At 34.5% G+C, this 16,409-nt stretch overlaps 2 protein-coding genes across 2 annotated transcripts; both read left to right on the forward strand.

Moving 5' to 3' along the window:
* Positions 1-3,276: 3,276 nt before the first annotated feature.
* Positions 3,277-6,183, forward strand: LOC136804722 (uncharacterized). Its single transcript, XM_067061334.1, has 3 exons — positions 3,277-3,572; positions 4,705-5,007; positions 5,921-6,183. The coding sequence occupies exons 1-3, from the start codon at positions 3,344-3,346 to the stop codon at positions 5,971-5,973; spliced, it is 585 nt and encodes a 194-aa protein (XP_066917435.1). The 5' UTR covers positions 3,277-3,343; the 3' UTR covers positions 5,974-6,183.
* A 1,689-nt stretch (positions 6,184-7,872) lies between these two features.
* LOC136804716 (uncharacterized) lies at positions 7,873-12,231 on the forward strand. The gene is made up of 3 exons (XM_067061327.1): positions 7,873-8,669; positions 9,224-9,523; positions 11,482-12,231. Exons 1-3 carry the CDS (start codon positions 7,904-7,906, stop codon positions 11,529-11,531), a joined length of 1,116 nt encoding a protein of 371 aa, XP_066917428.1. The 5' UTR covers positions 7,873-7,903; the 3' UTR covers positions 11,532-12,231.
* The last annotated feature ends 4,178 nt before the right edge of the window (positions 12,232-16,409 follow it).

A 16,409-nucleotide genomic window follows, 5' to 3' on the forward strand; every position in this document is an offset into this window, starting at 1 on the left:
TAACATTTTAGCATCTGAAGAAAAATGGTAAGATCGCAATTTATAATTTATTTCATACATTCACCTTTTTTAAGTACTTGTGGTTGTACCGGTTCGTAAATTTGAAAAGATTTTGTCAAGAAAAACCTGATTTCTCTGTTGTAATTCATAAAAAGTTTTTAATCGAGATTTGCAATATATTTCTTTCAAGAATTTTGACAAACCATGTTCTGACTTTGTTAACTTTTTCTTTGCATTGGCATGATTGCTTGATTGCTGTGTAAAATTGCGTACCCAAACACATCGAGGAAATACATTGTCAAATTTCTTCTGACATTTTGGATACAGCATGAAGTGCAGTGCCACAAATACTAATCATTTGATATTGCTCTTTTTTCGTTACAGCTGATATGTCAACACGCACATCCAAAATGGCCATTTTCGAATTGACTAATCTGTAACTGAAATCGATGTCTGTCCCGATCACCCCTTCTAACGAAAAAAAATCTGGAAGACTTGGAACGATTATGATCAAAGATTCCTCGACGTTAATTACAACCTAGCCAATTCTCGATCGTCGTGTTTCTTGTAAACTCTTGGATATGTAGTGACAATAAAAACGGCGTGTGATGGGTACAAGCTGGCTAATATTAAACAACGATCTTGCTCCACATTTGATTCTTCAATTGTTGGAAATGTTCGAACATTATTACTTAGAAAACTAAGCCTGAGCTAATGCACTCTCAAAGGCTGTCAGAATTCTTATGTTAGTACACGTTTTTTATAAGAACAATCTATATAAGAACATAAGGCTTCGATGGCCAAAATGTTCAAAACATGCTAAGAACATTTTAAGGGTTTGCGGACTCTAAAACGCCCGATTTCGAAATGGACAAAAATAAACGCGAAATTGGGAAAATAAGAACATATTAAGAATAATTTTAGGCTTTAAAAGTTCAGATTATCCAAGGCTCCAAAATTTTGGATGTTCTTAAAAAAAGAACTTGTACAGGTGTTCTTGAAAGTTAACCTAAATAACCTAAAATTCAAAAGCATGCAAGCTATTATTTTCTAAAGTATGAGTGGCGTAGCAAAATTCGACTTGAATTCTCTATGCTAAGTGATTCAAGGTATAAAAAAATTTATGATCCCTGACGACAATGACCAAATTTGTTCGTCAAATTTAGAAAATATATGGGAAGTGTTTGGATATTTTGTTATTTCTAGTTATTTCTAGAACAATTTAGAAGCTATTATACTTTTGAATATTGTTTTATATAAATAGATATCTTATTATATTGTTGAAAAGAACTACAAGCATATTACTGTCCAAAGATTTTTACAGCATCTTCAAGTGTAGTAATTTTTAATGTTAATCCGGATGTTAATTTTTCGTAATTCCGAATTTTTTATTTTTCGAAATTCCGATATTTTTATTTTTCGGAATTCCGAATTTTACCAGACTTTTCAGAATTTCGAAATTTCTTTTGAAAAATATAACAAGGAATGCTGATTTGTTTTATTTATTTGAATTCTGACCTAAAATTCAATTTGTTTTCCTTTGGGGGACATTTTAATAGTAAGATCTGCCATCTTAGACTTTTTTTTACTGAAATGTTGTAGATATTAAATTTGGTAAGTAAAATGATCTCTTTTTTGTTTTTTCCTAGCCTTTCTCGACTCTCATCGATTCTTAGGAATCAATTGAACAAATTGAAAATTTACTCCGAAAAACTTGCTATTTTAGTAATAGATCCTTGAATCTCGTTTATATTCAGAAAATTAACTGAAACGACAATTTTCTGGTTTGACGACACAGTGTTCAGGTAAACAGAACTTTACACCAAGCCGGCACAATACGCTTTTTCCACGTTTATCTAATGTTCACAACGTCCATATAACGTTAGATGAACGTTGAAACAACGTTGTGTGCCGGCTGGGCAGTTAAGGATTTGAACCATAGTGCAACTGTGCAAAACAAGGATACCACTGAATCATGGCTTATAATGGTTTTGTGGCTTTATTTAGAAATTCTTCATTAACAACATGTAGTTTCCTTGCCAAATATTTTTGCACAGCTTGAGACAATTATAGTTGTGGTAATTATCTATGGACAGTACCATTTTCAAAAGATTGCCAAACGAGATTTGGTTTAACCTGACTACAAGGTACAGGCTACATATGACTGTAATTAAATATAATGACTGTAGTATGTAAAGTTGCATAAATGCAGTTGGAAATAATCTGCAATGACACCTCGCAGGAAACAAACAAATTATTTTTGAAGGTCATTTTTTAAAAAAACATCCAACATTTTCGAAGCCTTGCGATGTTCTAAACTTTTTGATTTTAAGCCTAAAAATGTTCTTAACATGTTCTTATTTTCCTCATTTTGTGGGTGTTTTTGTCAATTTTCCTAAAAAAATTTCGTGTTTTAGGATCTGCAAAGCCTTGTTCTTATCATTTGGTGCATTTTGGCCATCGAAGCCTTGTATAGTTTGTTCTTATAAAAAACGGGCATAGCTCTTTTTATTTGAACCGAGAGGTCCCAAAGCAAAAGAAAATTATGAAATATAGAATGAACAAAATTTTTCATTCCACCTCAACTGTTCTTACTATTTTTGAGATTTTTTTAGTCTCAAATTTTCTTTATTTTTTAAAACCTTTTAAAAAGCTTGGATGGAAATAAAGTCGTATAAAGTTTTAAAAAATTACGAAAATCTGAGGGTTCAGGTTGTTCTTAATTTGTTCTTTATAGGTTTAGGCCTCGTGTTCTAATCCCGGGGGGGGGATAGGACAAAATGGGTTACGGGGATGCTCCGCTGGTCAGGGTACCTTTTTTAACCTCACGAGTCCCAGTTAGGGTCGCAAAAACACCAAAATAGAAAAATCAGTCCCTCGTAGGGTGCCTATTTTTGGAAAATTTGGGGAAAAAGTAGAAAATTTGAGAAAATTTTGGAATTTCAGTCCCATTCAGGGTCACTTTTTCGCAAATTTCGAGTCCCACGTAGGGTCAATTTTTCGAACCTCAGCGGAGCACCCCCGTCGGTCGACAAGGGTAGTACCCCCCCCCCGGGGTTCTAATAAAATCTTTCTTAATAAAAAATGTATGGGCCCATCCATGGCTTTGAGTAAAGGCAATATCTACCCATTACAACTACACAACAATCATAATTAACTGTTAATTTCCTAAAAAAAATACAACTGAATTCCCTAATTACTGCACAAGCTGTTTCAGCAACCACATAACCATTTACAAGACCCTTAATTGAAAAGAGTTCGTGTTTCCTAGGGTATAAATAGACCTAAGAACCTCATCTTAAATATTCATTTTATGGGTAGGTAAAGCGGAGTGTAAGCGAAAATGTTGTTAATATTTTTCACTATCACAGCCTTATGTCTTTGCAATGGGCATCTCTTGTTTGAAGACCAAAAACGTAGCCCACCTCGGGGCAGAGATGCCCCCTCTGATGCCCCACCTCTTAGCGGAGATGCATTTAAAGAAAGACTTCTTAGAGATTACCGAATGAAATTACTTCAACAACAACGAGATCAACAACAAGAACACGATGACGAAGTATACTTTAATCACGGTAATGCTTTTCATGCTTATATATACACCTTTTTTCTTTATAAGAATACATTTTATAAGAATCTCCATGATGAAAATGGCTCAAAAATTAAGAATAATGCTAAGAATATCACCATCATGGTATTTTGCTCCTCAAGCTAAGAATGCCATTTTTAGACATTTTCAATTAAAAATTGTCAATTACTTAGGCTCGACAATGGCTTCTTCATAAAGACAAAAGACAGAAATATATTTTTCGAATCCGGCATTCGGGAATAGCGTCAGGACCTACAGGCGACCTAGTAGGGTTGGGTATGGGTGTGGTTTGGGTGTGGTTATGTATCAAATTGGCTAGGATTTGGGTTATTATCAGTTAGGGTTATGGTTGGATCGAATCCCATCTGCCCATCGGTGGCGATCTTTCGCTAAATCATTCAATCAATTGAAAAACATAAAAAAAGCTCACTAAGTCCCAGAAAGTTAGAAAAATTACGAACAAGAGACTGGAAAATACGAAATAAGTCCAGATATGTCTTTCGTCTTTATGAAATCCTCACTGAAAATATTCAAATAATTCTATCCTCACTGCTAAATATTATGCTATTTTTCCCATCCTACTGAATTTTCTGACTTGAAAACAAAAGAAGGCCTGGAAAGCGTCATAACTCGAGTTTTTCGTTACCCAGGTTTTATTCATAACTCTATTTCAGGCATCCAGTTAAACAAATGAAATCATTCCGAAACTGCATTTATATTATATGTTTTCAATTTTGATTTTATATTTAATCATTTCCCTAAAATGTTGTTTGCTTCTCGAAATGGAGCACCTTTAAAGCTCTAGGTAGCAAAGTGTATTCATATAAATAAAAGTTCGCGAATCAACATCTCAAGTCTGACGGGTATAAATTTTAAGAGATATAATTTAATGAATAATTTCAAGTCAAATTTCTGAATGGGCTTCGGGAGGAGAAACGATCCATCTGAATACAAAACACGCCGACGAAATGAAAACGACCCGAATACACTAGAAAAGAAACAACAGGCTAGTTTAGACCAAACCAAAGAACGATTAAAACGCAGCCTTTAGAAAGATTTCTACAAGTGTGAAAGTGTAATGAAATTTCGACTAATTTCAACAATCCCTTCTTTCATAGGTTTCAGAAGGAGAAACGACCCATCGGCATCGGCGATTAGACGTCGGTATAAAGATCAAAAAACGGGTCAACCATTAAGCGGTGGTCGTAATCAAAAATTGCACCAAGATGAAAACGCCCGGTACACACTCGAAAAGAAACAACAGGCTAGTTTAGATCAAACGAAAGAAGAATTAAAACGCAGCCTTTTGAAAGATTTCTACAAAAAAATGATGACAGAAAAACGGGAAAAACAAGAATTCGCAAAGAAGAGTGATGCACCAGTGAGCGATGATTTTGATGATGAAATCCTTCGGCATTTAGGTAGGTGATTGGTTCTAATTTAATTAAAGGGATAATCAGTGAAAATCGTAAATTTTACTGCAAAATTTGTTGTAAAAATCTGTCAAAAAACTCTAAGGGATAATCAGATGGTTTAAGATTCTTCCTATAATCCTGAGGGAAACCTTCAAATCCTTTTTTGTGTAACTCTTCCAAAGCCCTTAGGGGACTTTCAAAAAACCTGGGGGTACTAGGGTTGGCGGATGAGGGGTATGTGCGAAAAATTAAGAACAATTTAAGAACAATCATGAGGCCTGAAAATACTCAATTTCAAGCAATTTATGGAAAATATTGTAAAAATTAATTACACCCTATAAATAAGAAAAGTATAAGAACAATTGGAGGCTCAAAGCGACAAAAAAATAAGAACAGAGGAGCCTCAGCAAAATTTAAATTGTTCTAATAAAAAAACTGTAAACTTGTTCTTTTAAAAGCGAATGTTTCTGGTTTATGAAGCTTATTTCAAATCTCTCTAAAAAGTAGCTTTTAAAAATAGGCTCTTCCAGAAAAAAAATTTAATATGGGGGGAAACATTTTTTGAAAATTTACTCCCGTACATTGTGAATTATGACCCCCGGCCAACACATCTCACCCCCGAACAAGCATCAGTTGACCCGGAAATTCAAAATTTACCCTAAACAGAGCAAGTTTCCCCCAAAACAAGACAAATTTTGCAGATTTTTCAGAATTTTTTATCCTCTACCCCGTGTACAAAAGTTTTCTGAAAGAGCCCAATATAAGTATTTAATGTGCCACACCAATACCAGGTTTAAACCAGGATTTTTAAATATGTACAGAAGTGGGTTGTTGGATCTTGACGAAATTTGTCACATTACCATTTTTACAAAACAAAGAAAATACAGCAATAGTTTAATTTTTCTATTTTTTTTAACAGTTGAATTCAAATTAAAGGATCCAATTATGCTTGGGAGAAGAAGAAGATTGTAGATGTTAGATCTGGGGATATCGAAAAATCAAATTATCTGGAAAATTCGTCATTCGAGTTATCCTATTTGCAAATGGAAAAATATTCAAAAGTTTTTGTACGAGATTAACATTCATTCACTAGTATTATATGTTTATAGAATTGATTTGATTTAAATTTCAAAGTTTTTTAATACTTTTTTACATATTTTTTATATGTTTGTCAATATATTCGCAAAAGAATTATTCAATTTTCATCAAATAATAAAGTTTACCATGGTACATATTTTGATCAGCCCTATTCTTCTTTGAACTTCCCCTAGAGGCTCAAATTCCCCATTTTATTGAGTCCCACCAAACTATAAAGTCTTTCTTGAAAAGTTGGATCCCTAAAAAATACGGGGGTCAATAGCAACCAACAACTTGAAATTAAAAATTATCTGCTCGGAAAAGCAACTTTTCCTGTTCTTTTTTTGCCAGACTCCTAGATAAGTTTATATGTTCTTAAAAAAATGTTCCTGGAAATTTACATATTATGTTCTGATTATGAATAATGACTACTCGAAAAATTCATTTGATGAAATGTTTTAATTGAGCGCCGAGATGCTCCTGGAAAAAAAGCATTGCTTCTACTTAAATTTTTACCTGGATTCTTTAAGCAGGAGATATCCGAGATCTGCTGGAAAGGTAAAGTGCAATTTTTCAAAAGCAATCGATAGTTGTTTAGGGTCCAGCCCTGAAAATGGCTAAAAATTAATTAACTTGGCTTTAGCAAATTAGCCCTGAAACTGAGCATGAACCGAGAACGCAACCAAAAATAACTAAAAAAGGGGCGTTTTCGGAATTAAATTTTGAGGTATTTTGGACATAAAGTGAGATAAAAGGCCAAACACTTTTAATTAGCTCGTCTTTTTTGGCTCAAAATCCAAAAGCAACATTTAGGCTAAAATCCAGAAAATCCTTAGCAACTCCAGGCGTTACATATTTCAGCTGCGGCTTTCTTATACTATGCTCGCAAACAATAAGTTCGAAAGCTGAGTGGTCACAAATCGCAAACTCGCTGTAAAAGCTGAAAGAAGAAGTGCAAAGACAGAAAGGTCACAAAGGAATATGCGTGATGAACATAGGCAACCAAGACGTGGAGATTTTATCAAACAAAATAATAAGCACTAGGGCAAAAGCGGTATAAAGTTTATTAATTGTTTTGAGAAAAAAAATTTTGCTTGTCCTGAGATTAAATAGATAATTTTTTTGTTTTTCTTTGCTGCCTTGTGTTGAATTTGAGTGCAAGATACGAAGAATTTTGGGTTTTTAACAAAATTATACAAAATGTCTGTTAGTCTGACTGGTATCACTTAGAAAAACACCATTGTAACCGACCAAATCTCATTATACTGTATAGAAGTTTCTGAAATTACATTAATCTGAAAAAGTCGAATGTGTCCACCGCGCTGAGCTCAACTTCAGTATTCTTCTAACTATTCAAGGTCCAACATCCAATTGTAGAAAAAAAGATGTGCTGTCAGACAGACACCGAAAGAATCTTTCTAAATCCGACCAGATCATATTATATTCCAGAGTGCCCCGAAATTTTAGCCTCGTTCTGTTGAAAAACTCGTCTCCAGGCTCCAATGATGTTTTTCCCCATATCTGAGCCTAGATATGTTTACAAGTGTAATACTTATGAAAAAAACATGTAATTTGAAATAGAGATAAGAGATAATAATTTCATTTAATTATGGGTAACTCTAATCGTGACTAAAAATCATTTGCAGCTTGCTCAATTATAAAGATGATTATTCAAAAAGAAAGTTGATCAATTTGTTGTTTTAACGTTCAAATAACGTTATTTGGACGTTATGAATGCTAAATGGACGTTGTTTTGACGTTGTGTGCCGGCTCGTCACCAGCCCACTCAATTCTAGTGAAAATACTTTGATTACAAACAAAATTAATGCAGTCTTCTCTACACCCTCAAGACAAGATGGCGAGAGAAAGTTTACTATTTTTCCTGTTGGCTCTCCACTGTTGTGAAGCCTTCTACAATGGTGATGTACCAAGAAGACGGAGTGAGGCTTCAAGACTTTTGATGGCTAAAGATGCTTCACAAAAACATGCTTCAAGTGATACCTCAAGACTTTTGTTTGGTAAAGATGCTCCACAAAGACATGTTTCAAGTGATTCAAGACTTTTGTTTGGTAAAGATGCTCCACAAAGACATGTTTTAAGTGATACCTCAAGACTTTTGTTTGGTAAAGATGCTCCACAAAGACATGTTTCAAGTGATTCAAGACTTTTGTTTGGTAAAGATGCTCCACAAAGACATATTTCAAGTGATTCAAGACTTTTGTTTGGTAAAGATGCTCCACAAAGACATGTTTCAAGTGATTCAAGACTTTTGTTTGGTAAAGATGCTCCACAAAGACATGTTTCAAGTGATACCTCAAGGCTTTTGTTTGGTAAAGATGCTCCACAAAGACATGTTTCAAGCGATACCTCACGACTTTTAATAGGTAAAGATGTTCCACAAAGACCCGCTGGAGGAAGCGATTCTCGTACCTCCTATACGGCTCACCTAATGCCCACTTTAGGTAAAGATGAATATGTAAACGCTCTAAAAGAAAGACTTCTCAATGATTACCGAATGAAATTACTTCAACAACAACGACAACAACAACACCAGCAACAAGAGGACGATGACGAGCTATACTTTGATCACAGTAAGTTTTATTACCGTTATTAGAATCTTTTGTAGGTGACCCTCTTCTTTTATTGTCACTCTTTTTCAAAGATAAAAAATGTATTAGAAAGGACGGAATCTACTTTGATCTACTTTGGGAAAACGACTGAAAAAGAGAAAGATTTGTGTGAATTTCTGACGTCAGAAAAGAAAAATGAAGACACAACCTCGTCCCCGTGTATTCCAGGCTTTATTTATGTTCCTAATGGACGCCAGAGAATATTATCTAACGCTGTCAGTAAGCATCAAAAAGCCGAAAATACGTAGGGAACGAGGTTGTTGTCAACGTAGCGACCATTTTCTTCGAGAACAACTGAAGTCACAATGAATTTTCTTGACGACGAACAACTCCTTGCTATATGTAAGCCCGTCGTTATGCCAAAAGAACCAATTGCATCGCGTAAAAACTCAGACCAGAAAAAATTGACTGCATAAAAATCTGAAATGCCAAAACTGTCTGCACAAATGGAAATCCGCATTTCGCAAAAATGTGATGAAATTTCGACTAATTTCTAAATTCCCTTCTTTACATAGGTTTCAGGAGGGGAAACAACCCATCGGCATCGGCGTTTAGACGTCGATATAGTGACCAAACAGGTCAACCATTAAGCGGTAGTCGTGATCAAAAAGTCCATCAAGATGAAAACGCCCGAGACACACTCGAAAAGAAACAACAGGCTAGTTTAGACCAAACGAAAGAAGAATTAAAACGCAGCCTTTTGAAAGATTTCTACAAAAAAATGATAACAGAAAAACGAGAAAAACAAGAATTCGCAAAGAAGAGTGATGCACCAGTGAGCAATGATTTTGATGATGAAATCCTTCGACATTTAGGTAGGTGATTAATTTGATTTAACCAAGTTTTTTGAAAAATGTTACTTACCCTGAAAGGAAGAATTTAATTGGGTGGACGGCCGAAAAAGAATTTTTAGTGGGAATTTAATTTGGTGTTTGCCTCATTAACCCTTGTCGTATATATCAGACATGGGCTATGTAGGGCTATGTATGTTATTTTTGGTCTAAATCGTAGGAATCGGATTGGGCTTCATGGCCAAGCTAAAAAAAATCAAAAGGGAGTCTTTTCAGTGAGATTGTAATCTAATAAGTCAAAAAATGCAAACTTCCCTTACCTACCCCCCCCCCTTAGCCGCCGCCCACCCCGCCTTTCCTAAATCGGGCGGCGCTGAAGGCGCCTAAAAGAAAGAGAAGACTCTAAGTTATCCAACGGACTGTAAACGAGCTTCTAACTCCTTCTAGATCCGGAGATATAAGCCTTTAAAGTTTGAACTACACTCATTTTGTTTTATAAGCATACGGTAAATTTCGGCTGAAGCTCACTATGCTAAAGTAAAGCTCAATTTTGAGCCTCGACTATGCTTAACCCTATGCTTGGTAAAAAAATTATGAAGGGTTGGGGGGGGTAAAAATTTTCGCGCATTTTCCCCTATCTTCAATCTTGAGAGAAATGAAGACATTCTACATATTGTTTTCGAATTTTTACCATATGATTTCGAATCTTTATAGTGTTGTGTTCATGTTTCAAAAACAGACTGCTACACTTTCTCTCTTGACTTGGTGCTTTTTTATATATAAATAGTATATAGGGATTAATTTGGATTCTGTATAATACAGTACTACTTGTTTGTAATTCTCTTCTTCATTCTTCTGTTATTTTCTAAAGTTTTGGAAATTATGATTCTAAAAATTTCTTTGGCTGAGCCTCAAGGTATGCTTAGCATATGCTTAATTTTTCTGGAAATTTGAGCTTCAGTATGCTTATAAACGTTATGCTTATAAAACAAAATGAGCGTAGCAATTTTCTTTAAAAAACTTAGAAAAAAATGACCGTGGCACTTAAAGGGTTAAGTAATCAATAAACCTTTTTTTTAAGTCCTGAAATAACACTAATTCTGAAAATGCCTGGAATTGGTTATTCCAGGTATAGTATGTACCCTCTATGTTGAGGATGTTTGACATCCAGGGCAGTCTGGGAAATAGAAAATCCAAGAGGGTCTGTAAAATACGATGGTTAATCCAGGGTGGTCATTAAAGGGAGGTCGAAAGTCCAGTGTGGTCAAGAAAGGGGGGGTCGAAAGTCCAGGGTGTTCAGTAAAAGGAGGTCGAAAATCCAGGGTGGTCCAAAAAATGAAAAGCCAACTTTCTTAAAGAAGACCTCTTCGCATAGGGGTTATAATTTCGTTCTGGAATAGCCCTAAAGAATTAATTTGGTGGGAATATAATTTGACGGATGATGCAAAAAAAATTCAACGGGAGCTTAATTAATTTGGCGGATTTCAGGCGATTCTCTCCCTTCAATGGTATACTACAAAGGATTCAAAGAAGGCAGGAATACGAACAACTTTAGTTTGAAAGAAACAACAATTAATATAATTACTTTAGAGTTAGGACATTTTTGAAACAGAAAACAATTTCTATTAACCTTAAACACTCACTTCTAACAGATTGGGACCCCTTCTCACTGAAAAAATTGGCCAAAATAACGTCCCCAGTGGAAAGTTATCCACCAAATTTTGTCCCCACTATAATTGATTAAATTAACCAAGCCTCACTGCAAAATATTATGCTGTTTTCCCCATCCCCACTGAATTTGCTGACTTGGAAACAAAAGAATTGAAATCCCCATCCAAAAAGATTAATATGGGAAAATTAATTCCCATGGAGTTTCAGTACGATATTTTTATCCCCACTGACTGAAAAAATCCTACCGGGTCTGTGAGAAGGGGGTGTCCTTAAAAACCCAAAAAAACGGTATTTCTTTTTTTTTTCAACAGTTGAATTCAAACTGAAGAAAGAAGATCCAATGAAACGCATGAGACGATAAATATGTACAGGATTGATCGGTAACACCCATAACTCCATACCTCCATCTTGCCTGTTCTCTTCAGGCCTGTACAGAGCTCAAGTTTTCGTGGATGAATCTAACATCTGTATTTAAGAATGTGAACAGACAAAGTGGATTTTGAATATTGACAATGGATGTTATCAACCTTGACCTCAGTGATGTGATATACACGTTTTTTTATAAAATGTTCTTAACTTGCTCATGACATTTTGACCAGCGAAGCCTTTGTTCTTATATGGTTTGTTCTTATAAAAAACGTGTACGCAACCTTTCATTGTAAAGATTTCCATTTATAATATATATTATACTTTTTTAAAGATAACTTTGTATGGATCTAATAATATTAAATAATAAGTTGTCTGAAACTGTTTCAGATTATAGCTTGATCTTTTTTTATAAGAACAATTTTATAGGAACAATGATGATCATAAATGCCAAAAATAAGAAACAGTTTTAGGAACAATGCTGAGACTAGAATGAATATATGTTGAGAATTTCTTTGAAAACCACGCTGGTTACGCGCTTTTAATGGGTAAAACTTTCGCGGGGATTAAATTTCGCGGATTTCGCAGATTTGGGTGTCATCAGCGAAAATCCGCGAAATTAAGTCCCAATGGAAATTTGGAACGGCCTCGTCCGTGAAATATTTCTAAAAAAAACTCAAAATATGTCAAATAAATACTATTTCAATGGTTACATGCATCTAAGAAGCGCAAATAATGCGTAAGTATTTCAACAACCAACATGCATGATTTGACAGTAAAAGTCACAAAATCGTGAAAATATTGCCACCTAGTAGTGCCACCCGCGAAATTAAGTCCCCGCGAGATTTTCGAATTTCGCGGATAGGCCCAACCGCGAAATTTGATACCCGCGAAAGTTTATCCCATTAAAGTATCTCTTTTAGAAAGATTTATCTTATGATGTGAAAAAACCATCGAGTTTCAAGCTCAAAGGGCTAGAGGCGAAACTTTAACCCTTCTCAGGCAAGAGAAATTGAGGCTCATTATTTCCCATCCAAAACGCACATAAAAGGCGCCGTAATCATGGCGACGGATTGTATCTAGCGGTTCCTTTGTTTTGGAGGAATACATTTTTTGAGATCTAACTATAGATTTTGGTTTCAATCCGGCGTTTGAGAAAAAACGGGCATTCTGGATGGGAAATAAGTGGTTTACTTTCCTATTCAGGAGTCTCTCAATGGAAAGAACAGCTTTCCAGTATGTAATTGATAACCATCTTGTAATTTACGATGTTGGATTTCTAATCAAAAATAAAAAAGTCATTATCGAAAAATGTAATTAAGTCCAAATTGTTTGTGATTATAGCATTCTTTTTTTACAAAACTTTGGATGCGGATTGATTGGATCTACCTGATGATTAAAGTTACATGAATACATAACATCGTAACACAGAAAATAGCAAAAAACCTATTTTTAAGACAGGCATATTTTCGGCAAAAAGTTTATTCATAAAATCAGGCTCCGTCTGAGGCCTATTACAGATATGGCGTCGATATTCGTAAAAATCGGCAATTCTTTTTGGTCTTAAGGCCGATTACAGATATGGCGTATATTTTTGTAAAAGTCGCCAATTCTGTTTTTGGTCATTGGTGATCAAAGTTTCTTTTTCAACTGATTTCTTTCAATGAAAAATTCAACTTTGAACCTCTTGCAAACATTTTAGGCCTTTTGAAGAAGTTTTGAACAAGTAGCAACATAACCCATAAGGCCGATTACAGATATGGCGTATATTTTCGTAAAAGTCGCCAATTCTGTTTTTGGTCATTGGTGATTAAAGTTTCTTTTTCAACTGATTTTTTTTCAAAAAAAAAATCAACTTTGACCCTCTTGCAAACATCTTAAACATTTTGAAGAAGTTTTAACCAAGTAGCAACAAAACCCAAGGCCGATTACAGATATGGCGTGTATTTTCGTAAAAGTCGCCAATTCTGTTTTTGGTCATTGGTGATCAAAGTTTCTTTTTCAACTGATTTCTTTCAACGAAAAATTCAACTTTGAACCTCTTGCAAACATTTTAGACATCTTGAAGAAGTTTTAACCAAGTAGCAATAAAACCCAAGGCCGATTACAGATATGGCGCGTATTTTCGTAAAAGTCGCCAATTCTGTTTTTGGTCATTGGTGATCAAAGTATATTTTTCAACTGATTTCTTTCAATGAAAAATTCAACTTTGACCCTCTTGCAAACATTTTAGTCCTTTTGAAGAAGTTTAGAACGAGTAGCAACGAAACACAAGGTCGATTACAGATATGGCCTCTATTTCAGGAAAAGTCGCTAATTCTGTTTTTGGTCATTTGCGATCAAAGTTTCTTTTTCAACTGATTTATTTCAATGAAAAATTCAACTTTGACCCTCTTGCAAACATTTTAGGCCTTTTGAAGAAGTTTTAACTAAGAAGCAACAAAACCCAAGGTCGATTACAGATATGGCCTCTATTTTAGTAAAAGTCGGCAACTCTGTTTTTGGTCATCTGCGATCAAAATTTCTTTTTCAACTGATTTCTTTCAATAAAAATTCAACTTTGACCCTCTTGCAAACATTTTAGATCTTTTGAATAAGTTAAGAACGAGTATCAACAAAACCCAGGGCCGATTACAGATATGGCGTATATTTTCTTTAAAGTCGCCAATTCTGTTTTTGGTCTTTGGTGATCAAAGTTCCTTTTCTAAGTGATTTATTTCCATGAAAAACAGAATTTTACCACTCTTGAAAACATTTTAGATCTTTTGAATAAGTTAAGAACGAGTAAAGATAAAACCCAAGGCCGATTACAGATATGGCGTATATTTTTGTAAAAGTCGCCAATTCTGTTTTTGGTCATTGGTGATCAAAGTTTCTTTTTCAACTGATTTCTTTCAATAAAAATTCAACTTTGACCCTCTTGCAAACATTTTAGATCTTTTGAATAAGTTAAGAACGAGTATCAACAAAACTCATGGCCGATTACAGATATGGCGTATATTTTCGTTAAAGTCGCCAATTCTGTTTTTGGTCTTTGGTGATCAAAGTTTCTTTTCTAAGTGATTTATTTCCATGAAAAACAGAATTTTACCACTCTTGCAAACATTTTAGATCTTTTGAATAAGTTAAGAACGAGTAAAGATAAAACCCAAGGCCGATTACAGATATGGCGTATATTTTTGTAAAAGTCGCCAATTCTGTTTTTGGTCATTGGTGATCAAAGTTTCTTTTTCAACTGATTTCTTTCAATAAAAATTCAACTTTGACCCTCTTGCAAACATTTTAGATCTTTTGAATAAGTTAAGAACGAGTATCAACAAAACTCAGGGCCGAATACAGATATGGCGTATATTTTCGTTAAAGTCGCCAATTCTGTTTTTGGTCTTTGGTGATCAAAGTTCCTTTTCTAAGTGATTTATTTCCATGAAAAACAGAATTTTACCACTCTGGCAAACATTATAGATCTTTTGAATAAGTTAAGAACGAGTAAAGATAAAACCCAAGGCCGATTACAGATATGGCGTATATTTTTGTAAAAGTCGCCAATTCTGTTTTGGGTCATTGGTGATCAAAGTTTCTTTTTCAACTGATTTCTTTCAATAAAAATTCAACTTTGACCCTCTTGCAAACATTTTAGATCTTTTGAATAAGTTAAGAACGAGTATCAACAAAACTCAGGGCCGATTACAGATATGGCGTATATTTTCGTTAAAGTCGCCAATTCTGTTTTTGGTCTTTGGTGATCAAAGTTTCTTTTCTAAGTGATTTATTTCCATGAAAAACAGAATTTTACCACTCTTGCAAACATTTTAGATCTTTTGAATAAGTTAAGAACGAGTATCAACAAAACCCAGGGCCGATTACAGATATGGCGTATATTTTCGTTAAAGTCGCCAATTCTGTTTTTGGTCTTTGGTGATCAAAGTTCCTTTTCTAAGTGATTTATTTCCATGAAAAACAGAATTTTACCACTCTGGCAAACATTATAGATCTTTTGAATAAGTTAAGAACGAGTAAAGATAAAACCCAGGCCGATTACAGATATGGCGTATATTTTCGTAAAAGTAGCCAATTCTGTTTGTGGTCATTGGTGATTAAAGTTTTTTTTTCAACTGATTTATTTCAATGAAAAAATCAACTTTGACCCTCTTGCAAACATTTAAGACATTTTGAAGAAGTTTTGAACGAGTAGCAACAAAACCCAAGGCCGATTACAGATATGGCGTGTATTTTCGTAAAAGTCGCCAATTCTGTTTTTGGTCATTGGTGATCAAAGTATATTTTTCAACTGATTTCTTTCAATGAAAAATTCAACTTTGACCCTCTTGCAAACATTTTAAACATTTTGAAGAAGTTTTATCAAAGTAGAAACAAAACCCAAGGCCGATTACAGATATGGCGTATATTTTCGTAAAAGTCGCCAATTCTGTTTTTGGTCATTGGTGATTAAAGTTTCTTTTTCAACTCATTTAATTCAATGAAAAAATCAACTTTGACCCTCTTGCAAACATTTTAGGCCTTTTGAAGAAGTTTTAACCAAGTAGCAACAAAACCCAAGGCCGATTACAGATATGGCGTGTATTTTCGTAAAAGTCGCCAATTCTGTTTTTGGTCATTGGTGATCAAAGTTTCTTTTTCAACTGATTTCTTTCAACGAAAAATTCAATTTTGAACCTCTTGCAAACATTTTAGACATCTTGAAGAAGTTTTAACCAAGTAGCAACAAAACCCAAGGCCGATTACAGATATGGCGTGTATTTTCGTAAAAGTCGCCAATTCTGTTTTTGGTCATTGGTGATCAAAGTATATTTTTCAACTGATTTCTTTCAATGAAAATTCACTTGCCCGCTGCAAACATTTAGCCTTTTGAAGA

This window comes from Clytia hemisphaerica, unplaced genomic scaffold, assembly GCF_902728285.1.
Source record: "Clytia hemisphaerica strain Z4C2 unplaced genomic scaffold, Clytia hemisphaerica genome assembly, whole genome shotgun sequence".
In the NCBI taxonomy this organism is placed as follows: Eukaryota; Metazoa; Cnidaria; class Hydrozoa; order Leptothecata; family Clytiidae; genus Clytia; species Clytia hemisphaerica.